Below are 16956 nucleotides of genomic sequence, written 5' to 3' on the forward strand. Positions count from 1 at the left end.
AAAGTGTTGCTGTGAATAGGCAAGGGGGTCTGGAAGAGTGCAATTTTTGTAACAAGCTGTTAGCTGAGTTCTCATAAATGTTTTATTAAGAGAGATATAAGATCAAGAAAGCTTGGAGCTGCTGCTGCTGCTAAGTTGCTTCAGTCGTGTCCGACTCTGTGCAACCCCATAGACAGCAGCCCACCAGGCTCCCCCGTCCCTGGGATTCTCCAGGCAAGAGTACTGGAGTGGGTTGCCACTGCCTTCTCCAAAAGCTTGGAGACTACTGATTAAACAGATAGCCAGGATTTCACGTAGAGACAGATGTTTGTGGAAGACTTTGCAAATCCCCTGAAGTACATACATAATTCCATCATGTAGCCCACCATCTGCCACCACGACTTAAAAAGTCCAAATATGGCCATGTGGTTCCCTGTTTAATATGGTTCATGGATTCCCACCACTTAGATACTAAAGTGGTTTTGCTTAGAAAATTCCTTCATGGTTTGTCCAGGAATCTTCTCCAGGTTCATCTCTCCTAGAGCCCCTCACATACTTCCTTGACCTCCTGCCATGTTACTTGCTGCGTCTGAGTCTTTGCCTCTGCTGCTCCCGACCGGGTCGGGAAGATCCCCTGGAGAAGGGAATGGCAACCCCCTCCAGTATCTTGCCTGGAAAATCCTATGGACAGCAGAGCCTGGAGGACTGCAGTTCATGGGGTCACAAAGAATTAGGACATGACTTAGCAACTGAACACGCACGTACATGTTTGTATTGTGTTGAGCTTAATGCTTGGCACAGAGTAAACACTAAATTGGTAGCCATTATTATTATAAAGAAAGTGAAAGTGTTAGTCGCTCAGTTGTCTCTGCGACCCCATGAACTGTAGCCCTCGAGGCTCCTCTGTCCATGGAATTCTCTGGGCAAGAATACCAGAGTGGTTTGCCATTCCTTTCTCCAAGGGATCTTCCTGACCCAGGGATAGAACCCAGGTCTCCCGCATTGCAGGTGGATTCTTTACCGTCTGAGCCACCACTTAACATTGTTAGCTATATAAGTAAAATAATGGGTAAAAGAGTAAATGCATGAGTAAATGTAGTGACCTAAGGAAAAATCTCCCCACTCCTGCTTTTCACTCAACCTAGGAAAAACTATAGTGGAACCTTTCCCCTATCCTGGGAATATTTATTTCTATTTCTCAGTCTTTGGCCACAAGTTTCTTTTTCTCCTGTTTTTGTTCCCCTACCAGCAGGAACGTCAGAAATGTTGTAGGAGCTTCCAAGTTCCTACAGGGAAAAGACTTCATCAGTGCTTGATGGTGAGAAGGAAGAGTCAGTCGAATTCTGTTTCCATTCTCCATCCCTCTCTTCCTTTTCCTTCCTGTGGGGGAAACAAAAAAGACATTTACAAAAATTGGCTCAAAACTTCACTGTGATCTCTTCAAAGGTTTCCCTAGAATCTCGATAAGTATTGAAAGAAAAAGTTTACAAATCAGCCAAAACACTGGCAATAGCAAATAACTGAAGCAGAGTGCTGAACACATGGCAATGACTCCCTCATTCATCTTCTAAGTACTGACTGAGGATCTGTTGGGTGCTAAGCCCTGGAGGGAAAAAAATGGTCATCTAGGGCAGTATTCCTGACCTCAAGGACAAATCTCAATTTATGGACAAGCAAATCTGTGACTAGAATATGCTATGTTCTGTGGTATGTGATCAGGAAAGCACAGGACAATACCCTGAGTGGGTAAATCAGGGAAGACTTCCTGGAGGTGATGTCTGAGCTGGGTTTTAAGGGTTACTGAGGGGTTAGCTAGATTAAGAAGTAGGGTGAAAAGCTGTAAACTGAAAGGGTGGGGGAGGGATAGAATAGGAATTTGGGATTAGCAGATATAAACTATTCTACATAAAATGAATAAATGACAAAGTCTTACTGTACAGCACAGGGGACTATATTCAATATCCTGAGACAAACTGTAGTGGAAAGAATATTAAAAAGAATTTATTTTTATGTATAACTGAATCACTTTTCTGTACAGCAGAAATTAACACAACATTGTAAATCAACTATACTTCAATAAAAAAAAGAAGTAATTGAAAGATAGTCATGTCTGAGGGAATAATAATAATATTGGTGAATTAGATTAGTTGGCTTTTTGTATTTCTGAGAATCTAATCTGGATATCAGAAAGACTGCTAATGAGTCACCATTGAATTTACAGGATTCTGTGGCTCAAACAGGTGGGCCTCAAGCTAAACTATTATTTTTAAAATGTGAAGGAAGGAAGGAAAATTTCCTTCCCAGTTTGAAGTAAAATTTCACCTAGAAGGTTGAAAGTTTTCCTTCATTAAATTTCTCAAATCATTATGCTTTGGTTTCTTTACCTCTGAAATGGAGAGTATAACACCATCTATCTGTGGTAGAGATGGTTATTTAACAACTCATCCACTCTTACATTAAGATGGTAATGTACCCAGATTTAAAAAACAAACAACTAATTTCCCAGTCTCCTTTGAAGCTAACATCACCGTGTGACTAATAACTGGCCCTTGAAATAAATTGGTAATGTAATATGATATTTCCAAGGAGGTTATTAAAAAGGGAGAAGTTAAAAGAAATTGACTACACATGGGCATGAGGGATCTTTCTAGGGTGATGAAAAAGTTCTAAAGCTAAATTGCAGTAATTGTTGCAAATCTCTGTAAATTTACTAAAATCACTGAATTGCACTGGCAAAGTGGGCAAATGTTACGGTAAGTTGTACCTCATTAATATTATAAAATCATAATCATTTTTAACAAAAGAACACTTTAAATATTTTAAAACAATATTTATTAAAAAGAAAGAAATTGCTGTAGCCATGCATTCACGTTCTAGCAATGAGATGTAAGTGGAAATGTTGTTTGGGACTTCTGGAAATGCTCCTTAAAAGAGAATGTGGCTATAGATTAAAAGTAAATGAATGAAGAAAAATACACCATGCTAATACTGATCAAAAGAGAGCAAGGGTAACTATACTAATTTCAGACAGAGCAGATTCAAAAGCAAAAAAAGTTATCAGGGATAAAGAAGGACATTATATAATGATAAAGTGGTCAGTTCTCCAAGAAGACATAACAATTCTTACTGTATATGCTCCTAACAAAGCAGCATCAAGCTACACAAGGGAAAAACTGCTTGAAAACAAGGACAAATAGGTGACTCCACTATCATAGTCAGAAACTTCCACACTCCTCTAATGGGAAGTGGACAGATCCAGCAGGCAGGTAATTGGTAAGGAAATACTTGAGCTCAACAATACCATAATCAACTGGATGTAATTGACATCTGTAGACTGCATCACCCCAAACAGCAGATTACACAGTCTCTGAAAGCTAACACGTAACATTCACCAAGACAGACCAAATTCTGGGCCAAAAAAATATACCTAAACAAATCTGAAAAAAGATAGGCAATCACATTATGCCTACTCTCAGACCAAGATGGAATCAAACTGGAAATCAATAGCAGAGAGAGAGAGCTGGAAAATCCCCAAATACTTGGAGATTAAACAACATACTTCTAAACAACACATAAGTCAAAGAAAACTCAAGAGAAATTGCTATAAAACTCATCAAATCCTCCTGGGTTTGGACACACAGTTTCGAGGGCAGGCACCTACTGTGTCCCCACTTCACCTGGCAAACGATAAGTCTCTTCTTTTCTACTTCATCCAAAACTCTGTCTCTGGGGTTCGATTTGGCACTGGTGTTCAGAAGCTGAGCTTTCGGCATCACGATCAGAGACTTTTATGAGGCTTAGTTTATGGAGGCTGGGAAAGGGTGTCTCTCTTTCTTTCAGGTCATACACTATAAGGACATAGGCTTGGGGCTGTTCTTGATGCTCTTTCTTTCAAGGGCAGTTCAGTTCAGTTGCTCAGTTGTGTCTGACTCTTTGTGACCCCATGAACCGCAGCATGCTAGGCCTCCCTGTCCATCACCAACTCCCAGAGTTTACCCAAACTCATGTCCACTGAGTCGGTGATGCCATCCAACCATCTCATCCTCTGTCGTCCCCTTCTCCTCCTGCCCTCAATCTTTCCCAACATCAGGGTCTTTTCTTTCAAGGGCAGAAGTAGCTTGAAAAGCAAGCCAGCACACAGGAACAGAGGGTCATAAAAGAAAGGGAGACGACTTCCCTGGTGATCCAGTGGACAAGAATCTGCCTGCCAATATACGTGACTCCTGTTGGATCTCTGGTCCAGGAAGATCTCACATGCCTCAGGGCAACTAAGCCCGAGAGCCAAGAGCCACAACTATCACAAGTACTGAGCCGCCCCCTACCCCTGCGTTCTAGAGCCTGCAAGCACCTCAACTAATGAATCCCATGTGCCCTAGAGCCCAGGCTCTGCAACAAAAGAAGCCACCACAGTGAGAAGCCCTTGCCCTGCAATGAAGAGTAGCCCCTACTCACTGCAACTAGAGAAAGCCCATGTGCAGCAACAAAGACCCAGTAAAGCCTACCTAAATAAATTAAAATTTTTTTTAAAGAAACAAAGAAAAGGAAAGAATCTGTAAAAATCTTTGAGCCCTCAGGTCTATCATACCTGCAGCCAGTCTGTCTGTGGCCTTTCCAGTTACAAAAACCATGAGATTTTCCTTCCACTCAAGCTGGTTTGAGTTGGTTTTGTGGCACTTTCAAGCTAAGACCTCTGACTCAAACAGTTCATAAAGTACAAGTATTTGGCATAGAGGAAGTACAAGGTCATTGGTAGCCCTTACAGTTACCATTAATAATAATAAAAATAAAGTAAGAATTGAGTGATTAACACATAAAAGTGAGTGGACTTTTATAATATAAAAATATTATATATATATATATATATATATATATATATATATATCTTTCCATGTATTAAGAATTCCTTCAATGTTCACATTTCTACTTTTCCTATGGCCTTTGTTCAAACAAACCTCAAAATAAACTCAGTCTCCCTCTGATAAATTCTTCTGGATTTCTTTTCAGGAGTATCCTCAAAGAGGGTTGAAGCCTGGATGAATGTGTGGTTTGCCTTTTTTTTGTCTTTTGCTCTTTGATCAATATTCTTCACCTCCCTGTGGGAAAATCACAAAGATACATGGAAGAAGACTAAAGAGTCAGCATTATCTTTTTACTCTTTACTCTGTCTTCACATTAAAAAGTAACAGATATTTACAAATTTACTCATTACATCTGTCAAGAGCAACTGACTGAAGCAGAAAGTTGGCCACACAGCAGCAACTCAATCACCAAGCTCCTGCTCTGTGCTGGGAGTCATACAGCCCTGCGGGGTACAAAGAAATAAGACATTGTCCCTGCCTCAGCAGAATGTACTCAAATTAAGAAGACAGGTGAGGAAAACCAACCATCTGAGAGAAAGCTGAAGCATGAACTTGAGGCGAGCGGAATTCAGTTTGGGGTTCTGCCATTTGCTGTGTGTCCTTGAGCAAGTTATTTAACCTCTCCTTGCTAGTGTACTCATCTCAACATGGTAATAATAGAACCGAGTATAATGTTGAGGGTAAATTGAGTTACGTAGGTCAAGCGATTAGCACAGGGCCTGGTAGTAATACACAAGAAGTGCTCAGTAAATGTCAGTTTCTGCTGCTGCTATTATGATAGCAGAAGGTTTTCAGTGGAATTGGGAAGTATACCAGCTGACCTTTGAAAAGTGAGTAGACCTCTATTCAATGAAGAAACAAGTTATGGACATTCAAGGTAGTCAAAATAGCAATAAAAATATATTCAAGTGAATTAAGATGGTGTCATATACTTCTCTGCTGCTATGGAATAGATGTAAAAAGACTGATCGTAGGAAACTACTGTTGACCTTGGCCTGAACCGGTGGTTATTCCAACATCTTACCCCAAGTCAAAAGAAAAAAATCATGTTGACACAACATTCTCACTTTTGGCATCCTTTTTTCCTAACCTTCTGAAGCCACCTTCTGCTTGCAGTGGAGAGGGAAACAAGCAGCAAACCGCACTTGTCTTCGTTGTGATGACATTTTCTAACAGGAAAGCTTGGACATAAATCCTTGATAGTATTTTCTACCGGAGAAAGGAAAGGGCAACCCACTCCACTATTCTTGCCTGGAAGATTCCATGGACAGAGGAGCCTGGCGGGCTACAGTCCATGGGGTCACAAAGAATCACACATGACTGAACAACTGAGCAGTATTTCCTATATTGTCATTTCTTGGGATTTTGAAGCCTATACATCTCTGGTTGTTGAGTTGCTAAGTCATGTCCAACAATTTTGCGATCCCACGGACTGTAGCATGTCAGACTCCTCTGTCCATGGGATTTCCCAAGCAAGAATACTGGAGAGGGTTGCCATTTTCTTCTCCAATACCTGTCTTAGGCACCTATTTTCCACTAGTAAGAGCATCTTTAGCTTGTATGACAGGGTCATATGTCGAAACATTTCATAAAATTCTGCAAAGGGTGTTTTGAATTGCGGGTGCTTGGCCCCCATACAAGTTTAAAGGTCACGGCTCTGACTCACAAGGAAACGAAGTTCTGCAGCAGCGACTGATCCTGCTCTTTCATTGCAGCTCCAACTGCATGTGCTAACTAGGTTCCTCCTCCACCTAGAGCAGAGATCCCTGCAAGATAGCTCCTGGATTGCCTTTTCTTTCTTTGTATATTTATTTACTTTATTTTTATTTATTTGTTTGGCTGTCTTGGGTCCTAGCTGTCGCACGTGTGCTCAGTAGTTGCAGCACACAGGCTTAGTAGCTCTGAGGCATGTGGGATCTTAGTTCCCCGACCAGGGGTCAAATCTGCATCCCCTGCACAGCAAGGCAGATTTTAAACCACTGGACACCAGGGGAGTCCCTGGATTGCCTTTTCTAAGGAACACTGCTCTAGGCCTCCCCAGTAGCAAACTTTCCAACTCCAAGACCTGGTGCTGCTTTGGATCCTGCAGTTTTCGGGGAATGAGGTCACATGTATTACCTCTGCTGCTGCTGCTGCTGCTAAGTCACTTCAGTCATGTCCGACTCTGTGTGACCCCATAGACGGCAGCCCACCAGGCTCCCCTGTCCCTGGGATTCTCCAGGCAAGAACACTGGAGTGGGTTTGTATGACCTCTAAGAGCCGTCATTTGCTGAGCACTTCCTGTGAGCCAGGTACCAATCTAGACATCTCCTTTAACCCACACAACTACTCTGTTAGTAGTGACTTGGCTTTACAGAATGGGTATCCAAGACTCACATGAGCTAAATGATGGACCTCATTCATAGAGAGGGTGAGACAGAGCTGCGCCTGCAGCTTCAGCCTGTCCACCTTCAATCCCAGTGCTCCAAATGGATATGCCACATTACAGATGCTGTGCTCAGTCACGCAGTCATGTACGACTCTGCAACCCCGTGGACTGCAGCCCGCCAGGCTCCTCTGTCCTTGGGAATTCTCCAGGCGAGAATACTAGAGTGGGTTGCCACGCCCTCCCTCCAGGGGATCTTCCCAGGCCAGGGATCGAACGCAGGTCTCCCACAGTGCAGGTGGATTCTTTACTGCCTGAGCCACAAGGGAGGCACATTAGGGGAACAAGTGGTAATTGACATCCCCGAAGAGTCCTAGCCCACCTATAACTACTATTCCACACGGACATTTGTCATCTTCCATTATTGTTATGGAATAACAATAAAGACTGTTCAAAAATTTAAACATATATAAAAGTAAAGAAAGTTGTATAATTAACATCATTTACCCATTATCTTGCTTCAAAAGTTATCAATATGAAGTCAATCTTGATTCATCTATTTATCTCCTTTGTTTCCCTGTCCCCATGCCAAGTGGGTTAATTTAAGGCAAATCTTAGACACTGTCATTTCAGCCATAAATGATTCATGATATATCTAAGACACAACTCTTTAAAAAATAACTACAAAGTTATTGTAATATCTTTAAGAAAGGAACACTCTAATAAAAGAAATTTCTTAATATCACTTAAAACCAGGTCAGTGTTCAAATTTCCCCAGTTATCTCATAATTGAGATAATTATCTCAACTAGTTGACTTAAGTCCAGATCCAAACAATGTTTTGATTAATATATCTCTCCAGTGTCTTCTAAACAACAACAGCTCCTCCTCCCTCCTCTTCTATTTTCCTTGCTTTTTATGTGTTGAGGAAGCCGGTTTATCTAGTTTATTTGTCCTATAGAATTTCCTATTCTAGATTCACCAATTGCACCCCTGGAGATACAGATATATGTGCCCAGGAAAAAAGACTGGCTGGATTTATAGAAAAATATTGGCAATGTGAATGTGCACCTGTAGGTGTTTTTCCAGGTTCTTTGTTTTCATTGTGAATAAATGTTTTTGTAGTCAGGAAAAAAAATAACTTGTAAAAAAAAAAGACCTGGCCTCTGTTATTGTGGAATTTACATTCTGAACGCACAGGTTACAGGGCTGGACCCCAGTTACAAATTAGCGTGACATGCTGCAATAGACAAATGCTGAAACCACGCCTCTTTCCCTCAAAGGCCCCTTAAATACCTGAGGAAGTTGTCCTGCAGCTCCTTCAGGTACTCGTCAAAGTAATTCCACTCACTCAAGTGAAGCCAGTTCAGCTGGTGAAAGTTTTCCCTCCGCTTCTTCATGTTGCTCAGTGTCAGGTTGATGACCTCAGCATAGGTCAGGGTGGACTCAGTGGCTTTAATGTCAAGGAAAACCCCACACCGTCACTTGGTATTGACTCAGCTTTGTTGGTGGGATATGTCCAGGGCATGGGTAGGAGGGAGGTGAGATGCCCGAGTGGGGAAACTGACCTGCTTCTAGAAATCTGAGCAGGAAACCCTCCATGGCCTTGATCGTGGCCTGTTTGGGAAAGAAAAAGCCTAACCTCTCCATGGCTCGGCCACTCTCCCATCTTTAATAAAGTCCTTCTCCCCTCCTGCTGACGGAAGGGCTGTGTGCTATGCTCAGTCGGTAAGCTGTGTCTGATCCTTTGCAACCCCATGGACTGTAGCCCGCCAGGCTCCTCTGTCCATGGGATTTCCCAGGCAAGAATACTGGAGCAGGTTGCCATTTCCTTCTCCAGGGGATCTTCCTGACCCAGGGAATGAACCCACATCTCTTGCATCTCATGCATAAGGAGGCAGATTTATTTTTTACCACTGCATCACCTAGGAAGCTCCTGGAAGGCCTAGAGGCGCTTATTCTAGACTCCCATCTAAAATTCTTACTCTATTATCAAAGTGGTGAATAGAAAGGGATTCCAACTTTCCTTTCCTTTCCGGCCCAATTCTGATTCCCTATCTCATGTTTGTATTAATATGGTGAAAAGTTCTCTCTACCTTCCCCTCCCTTCCACCCCTTCTGAACTGGTCAGAATCTCAGTTACACTCATCACGAGCTGTGGGACATCAGACAATGTATGCCACCCTCTGTGCCTCCATTGCCATATCTATAAAATAGGGATAATAATACCTACCTCAGATGCTGTTAATGATAATAATGTGGTTACTACTTTTTTTAGTACCAGCTCTATGCCATTTAATCCTGGTCACAACACTATTGATTTGGTGTGACTATCCTCATTTTAGGAATGAGTTGATAAAGATACTGAGCTTAGAGTTGAAGGTGTGCACATGAGATCTTGAAGCCAGTGGGCTATTGAACTGGGACTCAAATCCAGGGGTGGGTATCCCCAACCTAGGCTCTTTCTACTACACTACACTGTCCTTACAGAGGACAGTGATGAGGTGATATAAGGGAAAGCATTTTACAAATAACAAAGTACTGTGCCGACAGGTAGCATTCACTCAATCACTTGTTACCTGCCAGGCGCTGTACCTATTCTCTACATTACAACCCTATGAGGCAGGTACTGTTATCCCCATTTTATAGGTGAAAAAATGAGGCTCAGAGAGAAGCTGGAACTTGTCTAAGATCACTCAGCTGGTAAGCAGTTGAGTTGGTTCCTGAATCCGGCTCTATTTGATCCCATGTTCTGACCCTCTATGGAAACTGCTAAGACTCAGACGCCAACACATATCACACCTGTTTTCTAAAGATACGGGTTTTGACCACATCTTTAGGATAAATGTCAATGGGGCCAGGAATTTGCTAATGGGTCTTGCGGAGGGGTGTGTGTGTGTGAGGAGGATGCTAAAAGAAACACACACCTAGACACCAAAATTCCTGATCAATATATACGGTGGGGTCAGTGGGCATCCGGGCAGCATTAGTAAATTGCAAAGTATGTTACAGTCCCTAAGTAGCCCATTCCTTATGGTAGATAGGAAGAGATTTTGCACACAGGGAAATCTGACTTGCCCAGGGTCCCACACAGCATGAGGCAGGTTTTGAATTAAAACGAGCAAGATTCTGACCCATAGGCATGTATCAATGGTCACCCTTGATAGGTCCCTATTATGTGTCAGGCGCTGTGCTGAGGGTTAGATGTGTCTTTCTTCACCCTTGCTTCGGGGAAGGGGAAGCAGGGATCTGGAGTGATGTGTGTCTAACCCACGGTGGAAAGGATATGGGATGGTCTTGGTTCTTTCTCTTCTGACCATCAACAGGTCTTGGCCATGCTGCTGCAGGGTGGAGTAGTTCAGGAGGAAGTACACAATCAGAGGGCTCTTCCCATATATGTTGAAGAGGTTTGGAGTCAGCGGAGGGCTTTTGCAGGCAGGGTAAGACTGAGTAAGAAAGAGAGAGGAGTAAAATAAAGGATATTGTCATTTTTACAGTATGTATTAAGAAATGTAAAAGTACCCATATCTTTTATCTAGGAACTCATTTTAGGACGCTACCCTAAGGAAAATTACCCACAAGCAAAAAAGATTTAGGCACTACGATGTTTACTGCAGTGATAATTACTACAGCAGAAGATTGGAATTATCTAAATGTTCAAGGAGATGTTGATATCTCTACCCAAAGGAATAGTATGCCACTACTAAAATGTTTACTAAGAGTTGGCACTAAAATACAGTTTCAGATGCAATAGTGATTTTAAAAATCAAGATACAAAATTAGGTAGATAATATTATATATATTGTATAAAATAAATATAATTAAATGAAATAAATCAACCAAAAAAAGATAGATGAGAGACTAGAAGCCTAGTTCCTAAAATGTCAGCAACTCACTCAGCAAATATATAATGGGTGACTACCATGTATACACACTGATCTAGACACTGGCATATCAGCTGATAATAGGACACATTCCAGCCCTAAAGGGCTTGTATTATAGTTGAGAGAAAAACAATAAACTAAACAACAAGTAAGAGAGTACATGATACTATGGAATAATAAGGGCTTCAGGTAAGAATCAAGCAGATCAAGGGGTGTGGGTGGTGGTATGGGAGACTGGGGAGGAGAGGAATCTTTTCCATGGAGTGGTCAGGGAGGGCTGCCTTGAGGAGGAGTGATCCTGGCAGACCCTGAACAATGGAAGGAAGATCTGTGCGATGTTCCAGGCAAGGGGGACAGCAAGTGCAAGAGAACCCCCAGACAGACAGGAGCTTGCTGTGGCTGAGGGATGGAAAACAGGCCTGCATGGCTCAAAAGAGAACAAATGATGACGCTGAAGAAGGAGTGGGGTCTCTGGGCCACGGAAAGGAGCTAGAATTTCCTAAGTGTGACTGAAGCCATCGGGAAGGTTTTGAGCTGGGTTACAACATGATCTGATTAATTTTTTTCTAAAGCTCCCTGTAACTGACGTGTGGAGAAATGACTGCAGTGGGTGAGCATGGAGACAAGAAGAGCCCTTAGGAGACCTCTACAGTGGTTTGGTTAGTGCTGGGGCTGGGGCTGGGTAGTTGGGAGGGAGGTGAGAAGTGATGGAATTTGTGATTATACTGTAAAAGCAGAATTGGCAGGATTTATTAACGGAATCAAAGTAGGTATGAGAAAGAGGGGAGTCAAGGATGACTCTAAAGGGTTAGGTGCCAGTTGCCCAGCTGGGAAAGTCTGGGGAAGAAAAGGTTGGCAGAGTAGAACAATCCAGAGGTTTGTTTGGGATGTTCTGCATTTGAGATGCTGAATAGATATCAGGAAAGAGAATTGGCAGGGGCTGACAGTGATTTGTTTTCTTCCCTTATATTCCTCTGCCTTTTCTCCAAAATGTCTGTAGTGATCGTGTACTACTTTTGTTATTTTTTTAAACAAGTTTTATTTTGAAGCAGTGGTTATAATTTAACCAGACAAAAATTCTGTCTCATGAATAAACGCTGTAGCAGCACCTAACCACATTATTCTCTAATTCTATTTACTTTGTTTTATTTTACTTTATTTTTTAATTAAAAAAACACATGTATTTATTTACTAAACATTTATTTGGCTGCACCAGGTCTTAGTTACGGCATGTTCTTTTAGTTTAGTTGCAGCATATGGGATCTTTTTTAGCTGTCACATGTGGGATCCTTAGCTGCAGCACGTGGAATCTAGTTCCCCAACCAGGGACCAGACCTGGGCCACCACCCTCCCCACCCCCGGCATTTGGAGGGTGAAGTCTTAGCCACTGGACCACCAGGGAAGTCCCTAATCCTATTCATTTTCATTGCTTAATGAGATTTCCTTTATCTATAACAGGCTCTGGAGAAGGCAATGGCACCGCACTCCAGTACTCTTGCCTGGAAAATCCCATGGACGGAGGAGCCTGGTAGGCTGCAGTCCATGGGGTCGCAAAGAGTCGGACACGACTGAGCGACTTCACTTTCACTTTTCACTTTCATGCATTGGAGAAGGAAATGGCAACCCACTCCAGTATTCTTGCCTGGAGAATCCCAGGGATGGGGGAGCCTGGTGGGCTGCCATCTATGGGGTCACACAGAGTCGGACATGACTGAATCGACTTAGCAGCATAGCAGGCTCTCTCCACCTTGGCACTTAGCCATTTGGGGCCAGATAATCCTTTGCAGTGGGAGACTGTCCCAGGCACTGTAGAAGGCTGAGCGGCATCCTTGGTCTCCACGGAATAGATACTAGTAGTACTTTGCCCCCGCACCCAGCTGTGACAACCAGAAATCCCTCCAGACATGGCCAAATGTCTCCTGGGGGGCAAAACTGCCCCCAGTTGGGAATCACTACTCTTTAGCAAGATCCTACTGGTATCACAGAAACTTGGAGTCAGAAGGGAACTCATAGATCATTTAGTCCCATAATTTCTAAAGCCCCATCTCCCAGTGAGGGCCAGTCTGTGCCATTATGAAATAGCAACCCAGTATTCCAGTAATCTTGCCTGGAGAATTCCATGGACAGAGGAGCCTGGTGGGCTACAGTCCATAGGGTCACAAGCAACTTCACACACATGCACACTTATTTGGCTGTGCTGGGTCTTTGTTTCAGCATGCGCTGACCATCAGTTTCCTCACTAATAAACTAAAGAATAGCAGGAGTAATTGTTTCAAAGGATTGTGACAGTAAAATAAAATACACTCTATGCATAGGTTTAGTATGGTGGTGCTGGTGGCTTAGTTGCTAAGTCATGTCTGACTCCTGCAATGCCACGGACAGTAGCTTGCCAGGCACCGCTGTCCATGAGATTCTGCAAGCAAGAATACTGGAGCGGGCTGCCATTTCCTTCTCCACAGGTTTAGTATAATGCCTGACATATGGTAAGTGCTTACTACATGTTATTTATCATCACTACCTGAGATAAACCTCATCAGACCACCAGGACCTAGTAATTATTGTCCACATTTTATAGAGTAGGAAACGGAGGCCCACGGTTCTCTTTCCATTACACCCAGGCTCCTGATTTTCAAGCAAATAATTTAAATCTGGAGAAATCCAGGCTAAATGCTCACTCAAACTTGTGCCCGCTTCAGTCAGTAATTATCTGCAGGAGATTTTCTTACTCTATTAACCGAGTCTACAATCAGAAACACCCCCGTTTTTACTCTGCCATTTTCACAGACCTAAATTTTCCAGCCAGAACTCCTAGCACCTTTTAAGCCATCTCTACTATGAAACTTGCAATCACGTGCTCACCTGCTTAGGAAGCATACTCTCAAGTTCTCTTGCGGCTGATATCCTCTTGACTTGTTTTGTGGGTCTCCTCAAAACCGGAGTCTGATAGGTATGCTCTGTCAGTACAATATTAGCCAAAAATGATCAATAGAATTGTCAGCTAGGATGAGAAAAGGAAACAAGAATTTAAATGACTGTGGATTTTTTTATCAGACCATTGAGACCAGAGGCTGTGGAACAACATTGGAAAGTACAGAAAGAAAAGAACTGTCAACCCAGAAGTCTATATCCAGAAAAAACATCCTTCAAAAATGAAGGTGAAATAAAGACATTATCAGAAGAAAGAAAACCAAGAGAACTAATTGCCAGCAGGCCTATTTTAAATGGAGGATTTTTTTTGGTGGAGGGAGGGGAGGTAAGAAGGAAAATGATTCCAGTGGGAAACCTGGAACTTCAGAAATGAAGGAAAAGCAACAGAAACTGTAAATACCTCGTTATCTATCGTAAGTACAATACATACAGTAATATAGAATATAAACAATAAATATATCATATATATTGTAAACCTATCTGGTTGTATATAGTAAATATAATACTGTATTTTTCTCCTCTTACACTCTTTAAAATACGTATGATGATCACTTTGGAATGCTGTATGGCAGTTCCTCAAAATGTTAAACATACGACCCAGCAATTCCACCCTTGGTGTACATATATCCAAGAGAAATGAAAACATATATCTACACAAAACATTTGCATATGAATGTTCACAGCAGCATTATTTATAATAGTTACAAAGTACAAATAACTCAAACAGAAAAAAATAAAATCACTATATCTAAAACAGTTGTGGAATGCTTCGTGTTCAGAAGAAACTCTATAACATTTTTCATATTAGAAAAAGGCGTTTCATTTCTACTCAGTTCAAAATATTTTCTAATTTCCTTTAATTCTTCCTCTTTGACACATAAGTCTACATTAATTGAATATATATGTAGATTTGGGGGACTTGCAAAGTCTCCCACAGATATTTACCTCTATTTGGAACCCCCTCTATACCTCTCAATGAGTGGTCCCCAAGTTTGAGGGTTTTTTAAATGGTTTTACTGAAATATAATTTACATACCTCTTTGCACCTCCCTTTCTCCATCAAGAAAAAAGATTGCTTAACTTTTCAAATACTGATGACGTGTGAAATAATCTAGGATGATACTTAAGAGTTATGTTCTAACACAGTTTTCTTAGGTTCTGTATTTGTCTATTTGGCATCCATTAATTACAGGGCCAAACCAATGACCAAAGTCGTCTACATCTCCTGCATGAACCAGAGGCCATATCTGACTCACAGTTCAGTTCAGTTCAGTCGCTCAGTCGTGTCCGACTTTTTGTGACCCCATGCATGCCAGGCTTCCCTGTCCATCACCAACTCCCAGAGCTTACTCAAATTCATGTCTGTCAAGTCAGTGATGCCATCCAACCATCTCATCCTCTGTCGTCCCCTTCTCTTCGTGCTTTCAATCTTACCCAGTATCAGGGTCTTTCCCAATGAGTCAGTTCTTCACTCAGATGGCCAAAGTATTGGAGTTTCAAGTTCAGCATCAATCCTTCCAGTGAATATTCAGGACTGATCTCCTTTAGAATGGACTGGTTGGATCTCCTTGCAGTCCAAGGGACTCTCAAGAGTCTCTTCCAATACCACAGTTTAAAAGTGTCAGTTCTTTGATGCTCAGCTTTCTTTATAGTCCAACTCTCACATCCATACATGACTACTGGAAAATCATAGCTTTGACGAGATGGACCTTTGTTGGCAAAGTAATGTCTCTGCTTTTTAATATGTTGTCTAGGTTGGTCATAGCTTTTCTTCCAAGGAGCAAGAATCTAACTCTCATACCAAGCCAATATTTCTCCTGACTTAAATCATCCCGGTCCAGGTGTCAGACAACTAGAGACAGCCTTTATGCCCTAAAGCCCACCAGAATTATTCAATATAGCCAATCCTATGCTGTTTACACTGTCATATCTGGCCTTTCCTAAGGAAATTCCAGTAAAGGCTGTGGCCTACACCTTCCCCTTACTCCCTTCTGCCTCCTGACAACACTGGAGCTTCCTCCTATAACCCTGATTGGCAAGCTATGCCTCCCATTTCTAGGACTGAGAACATGAAGTTTCTTTTAATGGCACTGACCTATGTAGTCACTTAGTCACCTTTGTGTTGGGCTGGCCAAAAGGTTCATTTAGGTTTTCCTACACTATCTTACAGAAAAACCCAAATGAACTTTTTGGCCCACTCAATAAATTAACACCCAGGCACAAACAGGTTTCTAACTCGATAAATTCTGTTTTCTGATGGGGGAGAGGAGCAGTAATCATCTCTTAGGTTTCTTTTTCCAGTGCTGTCAATCTCTCCTCCCCACAGATATCAACACTGTGCTGAACTCATTATCACAAAAGTGGAACTTAATTAGTGATAACCGAACTGAAAAGACAGTTATGTCTTCTCATAAGACGTTACCTACTTCCAAGACCCAAGGCTAGAACCATAAGTGTAAATGAGGACAGCAGATTAGGTTTTTAAAAAAACAACAAGAAACTAGGGTTTTGAAGATAATAACTAAATCAAAAGCCTACATTTCCCCTTTGGGTGGTTAATGTACCTTTTGGGCCATCCACTGAATTTTTCTGGGCAGAACGGGCTCTCTCATTGGTTGAATTCATATCAGCAGACTCCAGGAGAGAGAAAACACACACAAAAATCACAGAAAAACAAATTTAGTAAAACTGGTAGTGAGAGGAATACAAAAAGTATACATGCAATTTCTTAGGTATCTTTCCTTGTTCTCAGCAAAGGTATGTAAGGGAGACCTTTCAGGCAGAGCTTAACAACTCAGCCCTCCATCCTGGGAGCATGGGGGAAAGAGATGTAGAAAACATATGAGCTGGGGTTTGAGGCAAACTGGGGTTCTAGTCTCTGCCCTGTCACAGTGGCCTGTGATCTTGGGCAAGTCAATGAACGTCTTGATTGCCTGGTTTCC

At 42.0% G+C, this 16956-nt stretch overlaps 1 protein-coding gene across 1 annotated transcript in view; it reads right to left on the reverse strand.

Moving 5' to 3' along the window:
- Positions 1 to 1265: 1265 nt before the first annotated feature.
- The window catches only part of FAM227A (family with sequence similarity 227 member A), a 44669-nt gene continuing 28978 nt past the window's right edge, over positions 1266 to 16956 (reverse strand). Inside the window, exons 9-14 of the mRNA XM_052641166.1 lie at positions 16579 to 16648; positions 13946 to 14040; positions 10491 to 10648; positions 8499 to 8651; positions 4932 to 5072; positions 1266 to 1359 (exon numbers count right to left, since the gene is read on the reverse strand). Of these exons, the coding sequence (XP_052497126.1) occupies positions 1266 to 1359; positions 4932 to 5072; positions 8499 to 8651; positions 10491 to 10648; positions 13946 to 14040; positions 16579 to 16648 (711 nt within the window). The remainder of the gene's footprint in view (positions 1360 to 4931; positions 5073 to 8498; positions 8652 to 10490; positions 10649 to 13945; positions 14041 to 16578; positions 16649 to 16956) is intronic.

This window comes from Budorcas taxicolor, chromosome 5 (genome assembly GCF_023091745.1).
Source record: "Budorcas taxicolor isolate Tak-1 chromosome 5, Takin1.1, whole genome shotgun sequence".
In the NCBI taxonomy this organism is placed as follows: Eukaryota; Metazoa; Chordata; class Mammalia; order Artiodactyla; family Bovidae; genus Budorcas; species Budorcas taxicolor.